The sequence below is a fragment of the Pinus tabuliformis genome, chromosome 2_1 (assembly GCF_031772625.1).
Source record: "Pinus tabuliformis cultivar Carrire ecotype Pingquan chromosome 2_1, CPIR1, whole genome shotgun sequence".
In the NCBI taxonomy this organism is placed as follows: Eukaryota; Viridiplantae; Streptophyta; class Pinopsida; order Pinales; family Pinaceae; genus Pinus; species Pinus tabuliformis.
Window position 1 is genome coordinate 13,128,258 of NC_142299.1, and position 17,842 is coordinate 13,146,099.

A 17,842-nucleotide genomic window follows, 5' to 3' on the forward strand; every position below is an offset into this window, starting at 1 on the left:
TGTTGACCAACGTTGAACAAAGTTGCAGGAAGGGTTTTTTACTAACGTTGACCTGTTTGACTGCAGTTTTGTGAGGGTTATCTCTATTTGGGCAGGCTACATTTCTGGGCACAAAAAAACGAGGCAAACTGTACTGTTTGACCAACGATGACTGCAAAAGGTTTTGACTGCAACATTGATTTCATTGACCAGGTTTGACTGGATATTTTTGGATTGTTTTTGGGCTGATTTGATTCGTTGTTGGAGGTCGAGTAAACCAAGTTTGACCGAGCTGTTTTGGATTTCAAATTATGCCCTGTTGATGAGCGTTGACTTTCTGGTTAGGGCTTTGTGTAGCTGTTGTTTTTTGGGACAGATTTCACTGTGATTAGGCAAGTAAATATTGCATATTGTACTCTCTCTCTCTCCCTGTGCTGAACTTTCGTAGAATACTAAAAGGAATTGGTCAAAGGGTTTCTCCACATTGGGTTTTGTCCCTGGCTGGGGCCATATCTTGTGTCCTCTTGTCTTGGCTTGTCTTCTACTGTTATTGTTTATGTTCTATCTGCATTTTACTGTCATGTTGATGTGATTGCTAATCTGGACATTGATATTGGACTAATAAGAAAATTGAAGTAAAATTGTTGTTAAGCATAAACATACCATTGTTATCTAAAATTAATAAGAGAGAACAATTGTTTGAGTTTGGTATGAAATAGATGGGGCATATGTAAAGAAAAGTGCAGGATATAATTGTACTATGATCTGTAAGAGAAATTATGTTGTGCATGTGAATAATAAATGAAAAATTGGTGTCTTGCCTTGTCTCATGTGAATTTCCTCAATTTCCTCGTATGTATCAATTTTTAAATTCTATTACACCAGTATATAAATCCCTATGCACTTTGTGGGTGGGACCAAGTGGCTGTAGTGATTGTGTACCCACTCTAGGTACCCCTACATCAAAACATCACATCATGAAACATCTATCTTCTAACACTATCATCTAACTCCTTGGGGGACTAAAACCATCATCCATATCCAATATAAGCATATATCCCAAACCACCACAATGAAAAAAAATGCTCCACATCTATCAAAAATGCAACCAAGGATGATCAACAAGGTAAACACATACAAGAAGACCACCAAGCAGCAAACAAAAGGAAAAGTGAGACTCCCCCAAACAAAGATCTCCATCAAGTGATCAAATGCAATAAAGAGAATGGGCTCCATGATGTACCACCCCCCGCCCTCTACATCGATAAAAAATGCAACCAAGGATGATCAACAAGGTAAACACATACAAGAAGACCACCAAGCAGCAAACGAAAGGAAAAGTGAGACTCCCCCAAACAAAGATCTCCATCAAGTGATCAAATGCAATAAAGAGAATGGGCTCCATGATGTACACCCCCGACCCCTCCTCCCCAAAGTCAATCCAATGCTCCTAGAGTACTGGCAGCAAATTTCCATCTATTCGATGAAAATCACAAGATGGAACCTTATACAATATAAGTTGCAACACACTTGACTCCACAAACTATTTATTCACAAAAAATACATGCAAAGAATATGTTTGGTTACCTCTCAGTGCATAATAGATTCAGAGTTAAGATCGATCTCTGCAGCCCCAAGGGGTTAAATAAACCAATTGTAGCCAATGTTTCTAGGCATTTCACTACTTCTGTACCAGCAGGTGCCTTGTCCAAATCCTCCCGGATAAGATGCACTAATCTATGCAGACAGGTTAGTAGGGATTCTATCCACGAATATGAAGAGGCATCCCTTAGATTTCCTCGCAAACTTTTCATTGGGAATAGAAAAGATCAATCTGTGCTACTAAAGCAGTCAAATAATGTAGTATGCACATTAGCAACAGGTGTTCTACACAGATGATGTAATGTTTAAGTTAGAAACAAGCATGTTCCAAATGAATCCATAACAGTCCACCAACAGCTGTAACTAATCCCAAGACAGTTTGCTAGTGCTCAAGGATGGGCTTCATTGTTCATAAAATCACATAAAGCAACAGGCAATCAAGCATGAAACATAAAACTACGCGTCCAACACCGTTGCACCTGAATAAGGGTAAATTTATACAAACTATTCAGGTGTTGATAAGTTATAGTAAAAGGTATTTTTTCCACAGCTGAGTTTAGCACGCTTTTGATGGATTGAAACAACTAGAAACATATTCCCAGATGGCTAGATGTATCAAAAACAAGAACGCACATGTACTAAAGTCTAAAATTGCATACAGTTTATAGTATATACAGACTTTTCAGGTGTAGATAAATTACACAAAAAATGGTTTTCAACAACCGAGTTTAGCATGCTTTTGATGGATTGGAACAGTCAGAAACATATTCCTACATGGCTAAATGTTTCAAAAACAACTTGAACGGTCATGTACTAACAGTCCACCAACAACCTTACAGTGAATCATATACTAGGCATAACTTTCTGAACGTATTATGGAAAAACATTTCATTTATTCTCAGCGATTATTGAACATTTGCAAGTGCAAAGGAAAAATGGGATGAATGCCACTAGCATAGACTACACATCCAACCACACTGCACCTCAGTGAAGATAGTTTGTACAGTATCTTCAGGCATGTATAAGGAATACTAGAAAAAGTGGTCTTCCACAACTGAGTTGGCACACTTATGATAGATTCAAAGAATCAGAGACATATTACCGGATGGTTAAATGTATCAAAGAAAATCTGAAGAGTCGTGTACAATCTAAGCAAGTTCTCTAATAAAACAGTTGAACGGAGTCAACTGCCATTCACTGAAATTTAGATAGAAGCCTACAACAAGGATTTTTAAGGCAAATCTCAAATATAGATGATACAAGGGTGGCTCAATATTTTCATGTCACTTAATGCAAAGCATAACTTACACTTTAAATGCAAAGGAGTCATCAAAGATGGGGTCATGATTTCAGAACATAGTTCTTATAATTTATGAAATGAACAAACAACGTACGTTCACCACCATTTCCATAGGCATTTGCATGCCTAAAATCTTAATAACTGTCACTTCTCGTGCATGACAATAAGTTATTTGATATTAACCCCCTCATATAACCAACAAAAAAGACAAAAAAAAGGATGATATTCAACATGCCATAAATTTTGTCCATAACAGGATTGTCACTTAAAATGTGAATAAATCTTTCGAGAAAAGCGTTCCTCAATATCAAACCACATATATCCGTTGCCCACTATTCTGTGGCATCAGATCAGTTCTACATTTGGCATGACTCTGAGTAAATTTCCGCTGTCTTAGTTGAAATAGAAAGCCAACTGCAGTGTACAAACTTAACTATCAATCAATAACAGTACGAGGTTTAGCTGGAACTAGCTAGAAAGCAATAAGCTTAAAGTTCCTCCCTCTGAATATTTATTATCTTGAGCTGATACGAACGAATTTGAGACATTCTTGGCCCTCAAATGTGTTTTTAGTTCCTCCTTATTTGCTGCTAATGAACACTCTCAACAGGTGTTTTAGCAATTTACACCACATTGTTGTTTGTTTGAATATTGTGTGTCTGTTGTGAAAGGATCTATCCTCACCCAAAGTAGGGAGAATATGGACGAAAGAAGAATGGACCAAACAATGACTATAGTGGGTGTCCGGTTCTGGCGACCCATTAATCCCTTGAGGAAGGGATAGAGATGGACAATCACCCACAAAGCAAATAATAGTTTTCCCATCAGGGGACCCCACATTTCATAACTACCATTAACAGCTTTGGAAACACCTGCTACTATACTAACAATATTTATCACAATCAAAGTAGTCGGAGGGATGAGAAGACTGGTCCACTTGAAAACATATAATTCTGCAAAGTCACCATCATCATCTGAAGACTTTGATGTGACAGTAAAATTTGTGTCAATCCCTGCTAGAACTTTCAGTAACCCCTGAAACACAGCAAACAGATGTGCCGATACACCTCCAATTACCCAAAATTGCTCATTCCTCCACCATGCATCAATGCCAACCCCACTCCAGCGTAGCTCCAGTATAGCAGTTGTAAAAATGGAAATAAAATATAACATGAAGAACACACTTGCAAAGTTGCTAATCTGCAGATCAAAATAAATAGGAAAACGTCAGGGAGTAATGTGAAGCGTTATATGAGAACAAAATCCAAAAAAGAACTAAAAAATGGGTTAATATGAATCCTCTGAAACAAAAAAGAGTTAAAGGGTCAGTAAAGGTTGACAATCTCACCTCAGGAATGATAAACTTCCCTGTAAGAAGACAAATGGCTGGCAGGGTACAATATGCGACCAATGGCAGGGATGTAAGAGGATAAACTATGGTGTTGATGTATGCCAGCCTCTGCAATGGTTTCAATCTTCCAGTGTAGCCATACCAAATTGGACAATGCCTGCTCAACAAAATTTCAACAGAACCAAGGGCCCATCGGAGCACTTGATTCAAACGATCCGAAAGATTGATTGGTGCTGATCCTTTGAATGCAGGGCGTTTGGGTATGCAGTAGATTGAAATCCAGCCTCGAGCATGCATTTTAAACCCAGTCAAAATGTCTTCAGTGACTGAACCGTAAATCCACCCAATCTGCACAGGATATGAGATCCCATTCATATTAGATCTTGTGTTTAAGAACAGTGTCCTAGTGCTTGGTTGCTCAAACAAGAACTTACTTTATTCTGAAGACAATTTATGCACAATCAAAACAATGTTTATACAACTTCGCTCTAAAAAGGCTAAACTCAATGAACTAGCATCAAATCGAAAGCATCATCAAATATATGCAGATCCACAACTACTAAAAAATACCTCTTTTCCCCATTCTGACTTGTTTTCATATCCACAACTGATAACATGAATAGCTTCTTTCAGTAAAGAAGCAGGATCAGCAGATTGTGGAAGACCACCATTTTCCATGAGAGTAGATTGAATGAGCACCTGTGAATGACCAAATCTTTTCTCTAAGCTCCGTTGGGACATAAGAAAAGATTTCTCATCGTCAAATCCTGCCATATACAATTTCAAAAAAAGCTGAGCGTGAAAATATTTAATGGTAAATCAACTGTGAATGAATACAAGTCACTGGTTTCGACTAGGACTCACCTTCAACACCCTCTTCTATGTCTTCCAAACTAAGGATGGGTATAGTGGATTCAGTTCGCTTGCCTCTCTTCTTATGATCATCATATCTATTGTTCGCCCTTTTGTTCTTCTTTCCAGATCCCCAGCAGCATCTCAGAAAACATGCTGGTTCAAGATCCTTCTCACTGAGAACAGGGTCATAACCATAGAGTGCCTGTCTATTAAAACAGCACCCTGTACCCACATAGACAGGCCCTTGGATACCATCGAAACCTCTCAAGGTGATCTGCAAAGATTTCAGAATTGATGTGCCAAAGCTGAAAATATACACAAATTGCATAATTGCATACAAGAGGATATGTTAGGTGTTGATCAATGCTTACATCAAAGAACACAGTGTTGCGATTTGCATATCGATCATGTCGATCAATACCATCAAATCTCTGAGGGAACTGTACATAGCAAGTTTTCTTCCTGAGAGAAGGATCCATTAGAAAACACATCGCCTCACGAAGAGCTTTGCTGTTGTTTATATAATGATCACAGTCAAGGTTCAACAGAAAGGGGCCATTTGTGAGGACAGAAGAAACTCGGACCTAAGCAGAGCAATGTATAACAATCATCATTGTCAGTGTAATGAATCATGAATTATGTAGGAGCAAAAATAGAAAATGTATACTTAGCAAGGAATATACCAACGCATTCATTGCACCCGCTTTCTTGTGATGTTGAAAACCAGGCCTCTTTTCACGGGATACATAAACTAACCGGGGTAATTCATTGCCATCATTGTCAAATCCCCCACTGTGACCTAAGAATACCTGAAGTGGAAAGTAAGAATCAGCAAACTAATTTCCGTTATTTGAAACATATTTAGATGCATGTTAACACAAAAGAAATATATGATACTGCATATAGAGTACAAAGGAAAGATAAGGCTATCAGATATGAAAGACAAGTATCCGATACCTGGATCATCCCAGGATGGTCTCGAGTGTTGTTGCCTGGCCATGGAGTCCCATCTTGCATGGTCCATCCCTCATCAGGAACTTTTTGTGCTTTGGCCACAAGAGCATTAATTCGGATCTTGTACTCTTCATATTCCCTCTGAAATCGAAGCAAAGATGGAAGATGTCAAGGTCAAGAAAAATCAATAAACTAACATATGTAGCACACACAATTTGGAGACTTTAATGTGCACTTGCCTTCATTGCTCTGCGTTCTTTCACAAAGGAAGGCTGTACTTTATCCTTCAAATAGTCAATCTTCTGGGCAAAGTAGAATTCTGGAGCCCTCGGTTCGATACTGTACTTTTTACAAAATGGCACCCATTTCCTTGCAAATTCTGATGTTTCTGAAAGGGCTTCAAAAGTCAACATTGCTGCTCCATCATCAGAAACATAACATGAAACTTTATCAACAGGATAATCCACAGCAAGGATAGACAGAACAGTATTTGCTGTGACAAGAGGAGGCTCCTTTAGAGGGTCCACTGTACTGACAAAAATATCAACACCAGCCAACTGAGATGGCTCTCCTTCTCTGTCAAACCTGAAAAATTGAAAAGGAGGAAACTCAAATTTCACCCACAAGGTTCCTACAATACACATGACGGCTGCTTTAACAACCTTAAATAAGTGGCTTCTTGTACAGAATCCTAAAAGTGACACAACCACATTTGAAGTTACATGGTAGGGATTATTAATTTATTTTTAATCTTCAAGATGATAAACTAACCTCAAAGAAAGCCTGTCAAGATTGGTTTCTCGATTAATGGGCATCCATTTAGGAAACTGGTCAAGAACCCATGACACAGCAAACCAGACCTCGCATATCACTGAGATCAACCAAAGTGGATATGCACCACTAACAGGATTTGATACTCGGTATTCGAAGAAAATTCCTAAGATTATGAGCCGAAGAATAATCACAATCCTGTATGGAGTAAGCTTGGAGGAAGGAAGAGGCACAATCTTATTCAGTGGTTGTTGTGCATCATCAACCCTGGCACACAAAGAGACACCAATCAATTCAATAAAATCCAAAGACCTGGCACAGATATAGAGGCACCAATCAATTCAAGAAAATCTAAAGACCTGGCACACATATAGAAGCACCCGGAAATACAAGAAAAACTATTATTTAAATAAATATCGTAAAATATCAGCACTCCAGAAAATTCAGATTGAGAGAAAATTCAACAAAGAAACATCATATTCTTGGATTTAATCTTAAAGCATGTATCAGTAACAGAGCTTGCTTCACTCTATGAATTGTGACAAGTGGCATACATTGGGAGGTCTTCCCCATTGGAACCAGTGCCCTCCATGTCCCCTTTGCCATCAGCATTTCTACCTCCATTTGTCATTTGAAGCGTATTTTTCCCTTGTTTAAGCTTCCAGCCTTCTACTCTTTCTTTCCAGTCCACATTTCCGACTCCATAAGAATTCAAGTCCTTGGAAGGGTCCACAATCCTTACTTGAACTGTAAAAATGCATCGAAAGCCACTGAAAGCATTCATATCTGATCACTATGAAATGTATTTCAAACCCCAAATGAATATAGTCGTCCAGTGAAATCCCAAGACCAGTTCAACAGTATGTTGTTATCTATTTGGTTTAAGATCCAATCCTATAATTAGCAAAGCTCAGTGATATTGCATAATAAATTCAAATACCTCGTCGATTGGAGTGAGCACGTTTTCCATCTCCACTACCAGTGACTTTCCCATGCTCAGGGGAAAAATCTGGCAACTCCCCAGAGACCTGCCAAAAGGCATTACAATTACAATCCATACAAGCTAATTTAATTATAATTATAAACCAACAGTCATCCATACAGCACAAATCAGGTTCCAATGCCAACCACAGATGCGGCTAATGGAGAAAGTTAGTGCAGTGCTCTCTCAAGTTAATAGAAACTATACCGGTTGATCATTCATGAGAAGAGGAACTTGAGTCTGAGGATCCTGTCTCGAAGAGGTAACTGAATCAATCTCTCCCCCTTGCCCATGCATCTGCCACTGCATCATTGATTCTGTCCTTTGTTTCCTGTCATCTCTTTGACCATGAGTGTAGTTGAATTCACTCTCCAAATCATCAACATCATCTTCTTCCTCGTCACCTTCCACTCTTGGACTTCCTGTGGCAAAACACCGAATGTCAGAGACAGCTGTCAATTGATAGCCAGATACTAATTGACAACCAACCGTGATGTGCTACAGCTCCATAAATGCATGAATCATCCAGTACTGAGTTTTAGAATTTGTTATCTAAAGTTTAGCCAGCTGTTTATAATAATTAAGAAAACTAGGGTATTTGTCAGTTGCTAAGATAGACTGTCACTACTCCTGTGAGAGGGAAGCAGGGGGGCTTTTAGTGAGTAGAGTTTGTAAAGGAAAAGGGGTTTCTTTTGGGAAAAGAGAAGACGCTGAGTAGAGTGTATTTGGTGTGAGAAATAAAGAGATAAATTGAAGTTTTTTCTTTAATGTTGATATGCGTTAATTCCTCAATCTAGAGTTGCAACTCAATTGTGAAAGGTCATGGCTTGATCTCCAGAGCAAAATGGCTCACTTTATTCCATGTAAGAGAACAAATGATTGAAGGTAGGTGGTTGACTTGTTTTTTAAAGAGGTAGTGTGCTTACATGGGCTGCCAAAGTCAATCACAAGTGACCGGGATAAAAGTTCTTAGCCACTTTTGCACAACATTATGGAGAAACCTTGACAGCAGATTGCAATATAGTGCAATATAGTTGGGCCTATCATCCTCAAACAAGTGGGAAACTAGAGACAATGAATAGAAATTTGGGTAATTTGCTTCAGAGTCTAATTGGAGAAAATCCAAAGCAATGGGACTTGGTTTTAGCACAGGTTGAATTTACTTTTAACTCCAGAATCAACAGGTCTACACTGTACAAGTAAATCTACTTTTCAAATTGTTTCTGGTGACAATCCAAAACAGATAGTCGATCTAATTGACCTTCTGGGGGGAAGATGAGTTAGTCAAATAGCAGAGGAATTCGTAAATAATATGCATGATAGGCAACAGGAAATTAGGCTGCAAAAATAAAGCACAAATGAGAAATGCAAGAAAGGTGCAGATTTACATCAGAGAGCGAAGTTGTAGCAAAAGGGAAAACAAGTCATGGTTTATCAGTGAAAGGAGAGATTCCCTAAAGGACCTTATCATAAATTGAAATCAAAAAATATTGGTCCATGCAAAATACTCAAGCAAATGAATGAAAATGCCTATTCTGTAGACCTGCCCGAAGAAGTTGACATCAATCCCATCTTTAATATCGCAGATACATATACCTATCACACAAATGCTGAAGAAATTGCAGAAGAAAATGTGCTTGGAAGGTGGAATGGGCAGTCACAACATGAAAAGGAGAGAGTGCATTGAGAAAGTGGTGGACACCAAAGTCACTGATACAATATCAAAGAATTATAAGATGGCAGCGGCTGATCACTGAGTAGAAGTGCATGAGATCTACTGAACTTGATTGCTCTGAACTAGAAGGTTCAGAATTTCAAAAGATGAAAAGGATATTGTGCTACAGCTCCATAAATGTGTGGATCCTCCAGTACTGATTCTTAGAAGTTGTGAGCTAAAGTTTAGCCAGCAATTCTGGCAGTTAGAATTAATTGAGAAAATTAGGGGATGAGTCGGTTGCTAAAATTAAACTGTGACTGCTCTCATGGGAGGAAGGCAAGGGGTTTTTAAGTGAGTATAGTTGGTAAAGGAAAGGAGGTTTCTTTGGGGAAACTGAGGAGGTGCTGAGTGGAGTGATAACGGGCCTGTGGGTTAGGTTATTGGCGGGAAGCCATTGTGCTAACTGCTAACCTTATAGTCTGGAGAGAGTCAGAGACTGTGTATTCAGTGTGAGAAATATGAGATAAATTGGAGTTTTTCTACTCTATTGATGGGCATTTATCCTGTGTCTTGGTTGTTTATGTCCTTAGTATTTGTTGACTCTGTCCATTGTTTTTATTGGCGTATCAGGAACAGAGTATCTGTGCACCGTCCATCAAATTCTTTTCTGCTGTGCTAAATTTTGTTGACAGGTTTTTGGTGCCAGAGGTCTACTTCAGATTTGGTCTATAGCAGGTAGTTGATCTGCATCAATATGGAATACAATGCCAATATCCCAGATCTAAAAATGTCACCATCATCTGTGCAGTCTATATTTGTGCAATGTGGAGCTTCAATGACTTGCTAAACACCAAGACAACAAACATGTATCCACTGACCTTTATGCCTCTTGTATCTGGTCTTGCATTGCGGACAAGATTGGTTTCCATCCTTACGCTCGTACTCATAGCAAGGCCTACAAACTGGAAATGCACACTCATTGCACGCCACAAACAGCTCCCTATTTGCTGTCAAACCAACATTGTCCCCGCAGATCTGGCATACTTGGCTGCTCGAGTGCTTCAGAGGCTTCGGCTGCATATCAATAACCAATCATTCTCAATTTACACAAACCCAAAAAAAAATAGAAAAATCATATCTACAACTTGACCTACTCTTCTCTGCGCTGCTCTGCCAAATCAGAGATACCATTGATAGCTTAATATCAGATCCTGTTAGGGTTTTGACATAGTAAACCATTGCTTAGTCTTTAAGTCATGGACATGAGTCTATAGTACCTCTACTCTTGTATCATATCAGCATTACATTGAATACCATAAGAGAAGGCCAATTTGGGTTTATACTACTTTTGTACTATCTCGCGTAATTATGATTGTTGTTCTTTTCTGATTGAGTTGCATCGTCAGCCTATTATGTTTATTTCTATTAATGGTTAATGACTCAGCTCAATTCAGGTTGGCCATCTAGGAACCCACCAACCATATTTTTGCTAAGGTATTCTCAGGCAAAAGTAATGCAATGCTGTTTCTCATTTGCACCTCCAAGCACAATCTCTATTAGGGTTCTCTAGAACAAATTATAATATAGGGTTGCTTTCAAGCGACAATCTAAGTGGGTACTCTAATAAAACTAGAAGTGCCATGCTCCTCCTTACAGGTCCGGTTCCTAAAGGCGTCATCCAGCATTACTACCGGTCAATACCCAACAAAAATACAAGATCAGATATGTTTCCGAACAGTAGAAGAACAATCTCAAACTCTACAGAAGCAGCAAAGGATTTAATGTTGCAATGCTAAGCTTCCCATTTCTCAGATCTTAACAAGTGAAAGGAGTCCCAGCAATACCATAGTCTATTAGCAATCTAAGCATCATTCCTTGTGCAAATCCAAGTAGGAGCAAGCCCAAATGCTGGATCCAATAAAGCAAAATGAAAAATCCTAGCAAATTACTCAAATGTAATACAATAAACTTACACCAACTTGTGTGTCACGGCGAATAGAAACCAACTCGTTTCTCTTGTGAGAACCTGCAATCATACCATCGCTAGCCTCCATTGCTGAATCTGGGTATAATCTTCCTTCTGGAGGACTTTATTTTATGCAATCAAAGGCAATGCTTTCGATACTTTTGTAGTTGTGGGTAGAAGCCATATCATCCCACATTGTACCCAACACCACCAATATACACCAGTCTGTGCATAACTATTTCTTCTCTTCCCAATACCAATTTCATAAAATTAACCAAAAACATGAGCTGTGCTGCTCGTGAATTGACCAAAAAATCTAGGTCCTTTGCTCGTTGTCTGCGAATCCAGCTCACCGAGTAGACCGCCGGGAAGGTCATTCTTTCATTCATTTTCTTGTAGCGAAAATGCGAATTGCTGTGGTACTCGCAACTTCGTAACGCTTCCTCCAATTTCCGAGGTAAAATGATTTCAACTCTCAAGTCTAACACGACACCGCTATCCCGCCTCTTTGCAATAACAAACAGCACCTCAGTTTCTGGAAGACCACCGGAATTTTTTTGTTTTAGCCATGGATTTACAGCGAGAGCTTGCCATCGCAGAGCTACGAATGCCCAGGGGCCATCGTATCCGCTTACATGATCACTTGCGACTTCGTCCCTCTGTGAAATTCCCGCCTGGCCGGTGATTGGACCGTGACGGAAGGATGGAAATTTACGGCCAAATTGTCCGTCACGGACCATTCTAGCCGTCAATTACAGTCCCAAATACAGCAAAACAGTTATGAAATTTCACTAAATTGTTTAATACTGGTAAGAAAATTGTTTCAACCGTTATTGACAGTTAATCTGGTTTCAAATTCCAGACAGGTAATCTGATTTCAAATTCCAGGCCGTGGACTGTGGACCGCCTCTCTTTGTGCGTTTCCCTCGTGAGAGAACCTCTCTTATCATAATTTGAATCCTTTTTTGGCCTTGTCTTCTTAACCTCCCTCACATCAAAGGACATGCATTCATCAATTACAGTAACTGCACGCAGGTAACCAAAAGGAATCCAATGGACAATATAGTGAATCTCCAATAGCAAAAAAACCTGGCAATTTGGATGTTCATGTTCTCATTCTAAGTAGCACTAAACGCATTTCTTGCGAAGGAATTTAAGATGGTAACTGATTGTGCTCTCTGTGTATAAAGAGAGTCATCTGCCATTGGGCATGCTCGCAGAAGCCCTATAGTCAGAGGCACTGAACAAGCAAGAAGAGGGCATTGAAACTTGCAACACGCCACTCTTTGGGCCTGTGTGCCAATTTAGCACAATGGGTTCTAGTAATTTTCCTAGAGGAATTAGGGTTGGGTTAGATTGGCACCTGCTGATTACAATTTCCAGTGTGAAACTTGTGAGGTATGAAGGTGTAACGTTCTCCATGGTTCCTCTGTTATCGTTGTGTTGCAGAATGTATGTTTATTTGTTGACACCGTTTCATAGACTTTATTTTCTTTGGAAGCAAAACAAAGTACTTGCGCCAAAACAAGTTGTGGACTTTCTTCGAAATGAGTGGGAATACTATGGTGCCCAAAAACAGTAATTTCTTTTGATTTTTAGCTAAGTTTTAAATGTTATCTAAAATTAAAGTTACATGTTAAAAAATTTGAATTAAAAATAAAAATATTATGATATTAACTCTTATATATTCTCTTTATTTTATCTTTTCATGTCTTATTAAATATCTTATATTTTATATATTGATTCACCACTTTCAAAATCCTTAAAAATCTCAGACATTTCCATGGTGGAGAATTTATTTTCAATAAATCAATAAGAGATTCTAAGTCAATTAGATTAGAAAATAAAGTGGAAAATTTTCAAAAAATTTGGCATATAAACAATGTCTTTATTAAATAAGACCATAAATGTTATTCAATTTTTAAAATTTCATATATAGTCATTTTTAATATAATATACATTTTGAAAAAATATATAATTTATAGGATGATGAGGAGTTAGAAGAAAAAGGGAAACTAAGGTATTATAAGGAAGTGATGAACTTCAATCTTGATAACCATAATTATTTTTTTGACCAGTGCTAAGAAGAAAATGGACATTGTCACCATAAGAACTAATTCTCATGAGTTTCAAAGTGAATTTCTGAGTTGGTTAATCCCTAAAACACTTTGGGACAATGCAATAAAAACCACTGCAAGAACATAGTTACATGGTGCCTATAGAGGTTACAAGAATTGACCAGAATAAAAAATAGTTGTTAAATTACTCTGTATCACCTATTTCCGCATAGTTTGAAGACCTCCCTAAAAAACAAAGTAGTCACAAAGACACTCTGACAGGAAAACAGTGAAACCAACTCCTTAAACCAATACCAGAAAGAGAAACTCGAGCTAGTGCCAGACGCGGTGACCCACCAAGCCTCTTTACACCACCAGTGCTGCAATTTACCAACTTTACAATAGAGAAGCCACTCAAGAACCAAAAAACCAACTCTAAATAGAGAAGCACATGAATTTACCTCATACACCCACATAACCTACAAAGGAGGGAATCTCTAAGGGCCCAGCTAACTCACACTTGCACCAACGTAAGGACCATATAATGTAGAGACATTGTGATAACAAAATAGTGAGACTGGCCTCACAGATCAATAATGGAAAGAGAAACCAGAAACAACATCAGATGTGCTCACCCACCAATCCTCTTTGCACCATTGAGGCCCCAAATCACCAACCTTATAATGAGAAATCACTCAAGAACCAGAAAACTAACTTTGAATAGAGGAGCATATGAATTTACCTCATACCTGTTAGAAAATCAGAAAGGTAGAAAGATTTTCTTATTTTGATAATTACTTGTGATTTCTTAGTATTCTTATTATCTTCTTTTGTGTCTTCTTTTACCTTCTTATCATTAGGAAACTACCAAAACATAAATACATGAAGATCAAAACAACAAGGAGACAAGATGTAGGCTCTCAACTAGGGAAAAACCCCTCTTCAAGGGGAAAACCCAAAAATTATCTTCTCTTCTTCAAATCAAATGAGACAACCAAGACCCTTTGATTAAGACAAAGACTTCCTCCAATCCACTAAGTCAACCTTCCAACAAAGTCCTTCTAAGATGATAAAAGTCTGCTTTTAGTCAAAAAATGTTAACCTTATTCAATCGTTCTTCAATCACATATTTCGTCCCTGCTGCATCAAATTTTGGACCTCTACTGCATACCTACAACTTTTGGCCCTCATGTAACTCAAAAATCTTGCATGCGTGAGCCAAAATTAGAGAAAAATAGTCTTCTTTCCTTCGCTAGGGTTTTTCTTCCTTCTTTAAGCCTCTTTTTACTCATTTTTCTTGTCTACGCACTTTCTTGTGATTACAGATCGAACTTTCTTTAATAGATACCACAATAGGTTGAAGATGTTGTCTATATAGAGTCTTCAAGGGTGGTCGAATCCCTTCAATGAGGACGACTTGTTGGAGATAGGGCCAACTTGGTGGAGGAGACTTATTTTACATTTTTGACATAAAAACAAATTTCTTCTTTGATACAATAAGCCCAAGAAGGGTTTAATACAAGATGACAAGGACAATGACTCATGACACAAACCCTAGAAGCACACAATGGGTGCTTAGACCTAGAAACAAAATAAATTGAGCATGAAACCCATGCTTATAAAAATAATTTTCTTTTGATCTTTACAATAATTTTTCTTTTTCTTTCTTTTGACAAATACATAAGAATTACATCATGTCATGAGCTAGACAACAATTATGAAGACTAATACTAGTTACATTTCTCAACACTCCCTCTTAACTAGGGAGGTATTCATAATTGTTCAATTGGTACAAGGTTGACCTCAATTTGAAATGTTCCAAGAAGAGTACAACAACATACACAATGCTAGATACCATCAAGGCCAAAAACTGCCAAGGTATTAATCCAATAGGGACTAAGGTGTCATCAAGGAAACTTGCCACTATAGGTACCATCAGGTTATAGCCCTAGTATCAATTCAATTGGATATAGATACCATTTAGGCCTCCATGCCATGACACCAACCCTCACAAGGATCTAGGTATCATCAAGGTCAAATCACTAAAACTGAGCTCCATATCAAGACCAACATACCCTCCCACATCGAGATCTAGACATCATCAAGGCCAAACAATGATTGAGATTTCAATACCAACTAGGCCAAGATGTCCTCCCAAGTACCATCATTTAGGCATGAAGCCTAAGGTACTCATCTCTCCCTCTCAACCAAATCAATCCAAGCATGCTTGTCAAATATTCATAACTTCTCAAGGAGAGATCAACACACCAGCTACTTGTTCATCCATTAGAACATGTTGTGGCCTCATGACCCCAACCAGTATCAAACTTCAAATATATTGGTTTTTATTATCAATATGTTAGCATAAAATCTGGGGTCTTCAACCATTTTGATGTTTCTTAATTCATCATGATATCCAAGCAAATCTCAACGAAAGTTTCCTTTTTCCAACCTCTCAAGCAGCGCCAAACTCAACCTCATCACTTCTCAAAGCATTTGAGTCTTTATTCGCAACTTCATCAGACAATATTAACCACCAGTAATGCTTTAGCCATTCTCTTATATTATTCTTTCTTCATAGTCTTTACAACTATGGAGGATATAAAATTTCCTTCATCCAAGCTCCCTCTCAACTAGGGACAAGTCTGTCATCAACAGAGTTATTCTTCTGGCTACACAAGATATTTTTTTTGCATCATCATATCATCAGAGAACTTCGACCTTCCAAAACATCATTCCTTTTATCTTCATATCAATCACCAATGCAAACTTCCCTCTTTCTATCATGCTCAACATTATATCGTCAAGTACGAGGTAGGCATACCTCTTTTCAACCTCTTGAAAACTATGTACCTGCAAATCTCATTAACAAGTACAACCAAGCACACATATATAAGAGCATGAAATTAACTTTATCAAACTATGATTATCACGTTATCACAAAGGAGAGCATCTAGGGTTATCAAAAATTTGAATAAGAAACTAAAATTTAGATATTCAATACCTAAAACTAGTTAGGATCACAATCATTACAGAAGCAATAAACTAGGGTTTCACTTCCATGCCCTATACCTACAACAACCTTTTCTGGGGTTTAAACCTTAGATTATTATCTTCAAAACTTTTAATATTAAACCTTAGATATCCAACAACTAAACCATGTTATGGTTTGAACCATAACAGACGAATTTACACCTAGGGTTTCAATTTCATGCCCTAGGATCTTATATCAACCTCTACTAGGGTTTTGTCATAAACCCTAGAGATTATCCTAAAAGGCTAGGGTTTTATCATATTCCCTAGATATCATCAACAAACCCTAATAAAAAAGGCTAGGGCTTTATCAAAATATAAAACTACAAGGGCTGATTTTAATCTAGAGATCAAACATCCTAACAATATAATAATCTTCATTATTCAATAGAAAAACCCTAGACATGAGAAAGACATTAATATAGAAAAAAATGGTCATTCCTTCTTTCATGATGAAGACTTGCTACAAACCTTATAATCTTAAACATACCTTGAGTTTCTTCCTTTACAAACCTTGAAGGGATTTCTTTGCAACAAAGCTTCTTACATAACCTCAAATCTTCCTTTGAAGGCTTCCTCTGAATCTAGCCACAATCCTTTCTTTCATCGTCATTCTTGCAAAAAAAACCTTTCCAAGGAAAAACACAAGATAAAGGATTACAATCAATAAAAAATGAAGCTAGATATAAAGATGAAATCAACAATGAAAAGGAAATAAAGAACAAGATACTTATGTTTTGTGAAAAGGTGGAAGCTCCCTCTACTCTTGTGAGGGATTTCTCCAACTTATCAAAACAACTCAAGAACTTTCTAACAAAGTATATTTATTTATAAACCCTAAGAATCAAAAGAAAGATTAATCCTAAAGTCAAACATAATAGAAACTCTACAAGACCTATAAATAATAATAATATATACTATAAGCAAAGGATATACAAGGGTTAATATCCCTAAATATTTAATAGAATAAGTCTTTGACTTCAGAATCTTCAGTTTTGGCCTTCTTTGGAGGATTATCATCAGTGGCAACTATAACATGATCTCTTTCTCTCTTATTGCTCTTAGGATTATCAGGACATTGATTCTTATAATGTCCCATTTTGTAACAATGATAACATTCTATTTTAGAAAGGTCAATCTTCCCATGATTTTTCCTTGACCCTTTAAATTTCTTATATCCTCCTTTCTTCTTGAAATGGGCAGAATAGGCATTTGAGGTGGTATTATCTTCACCTTCTTTCTTAACTTATATCAATGAAATATGGGCTTCTTCATGAGTATAGGAAAACCATATTTCCTCAAAGGAGGGATAATTTTTCCAATTATTAATTCTAG

At 37.6% G+C, this 17,842-nt stretch overlaps 1 protein-coding gene across 2 annotated transcripts; it reads right to left on the bottom strand.

Moving 5' to 3' along the window:
* Positions 1–2,917: 2,917 nt before the first annotated feature.
* On the bottom strand, positions 2,918–12,907 carry LOC149198439 (putative cellulose synthase A catalytic subunit 1 [UDP-forming]). Of its 2 annotated transcripts, none has more exons than XM_089402055.1 (14): positions 12,781–12,907; positions 10,330–10,525; positions 8,002–8,216; positions 7,753–7,840; positions 7,367–7,559; positions 6,813–7,079; positions 6,281–6,626; positions 6,045–6,182; positions 5,771–5,896; positions 5,459–5,671; positions 5,097–5,361; positions 4,803–4,999; positions 4,230–4,580; positions 2,918–4,081 (listed from the first exon to the last, which is right to left on the bottom strand). In XM_089402055.1, exons 3-14 carry the CDS (start codon positions 8,104–8,106, stop codon positions 3,497–3,499), a joined length of 2,874 nt encoding a protein of 957 aa, XP_089258181.1. In that variant the 5' UTR covers positions 8,107–8,216; positions 10,330–10,525; positions 12,781–12,907; the 3' UTR covers positions 2,918–3,496. The 2 variants fall into 2 exon arrangements, with proteins under 2 accessions (XP_089258181.1, XP_089258180.1); XM_089402054.1 differs by lacking the exon at positions 12,781–12,907 and adding an exon at positions 11,425–11,886.
* Between the last annotated feature and the right edge of the window lie 4,935 nt (positions 12,908–17,842).

Excerpts from the sequence above, each read along its gene's own strand:
- LOC149198439 (XM_089402054.1), bottom strand. The coding sequence starts at position 11,505 with ATGGAGGCTAGCGATGGTATGATTGCAGGTTCTCACAAGAGAAACGAG. Across the intron at positions 8,217-10,329 it reads CAGATACAAGAGGCATAAAG|GAAGTCCAAGAGTGGAAGGT; the intron begins GTCAGTGGATAC and ends GTTTTGCCACAG. Across the intron at positions 5,362-5,458 it reads GCAACACTGTGTTCTTTGAT|ATCACCTTGAGAGGTTTCGA; the intron begins GTAAGCATTGAT and ends AAATCTTTGCAG.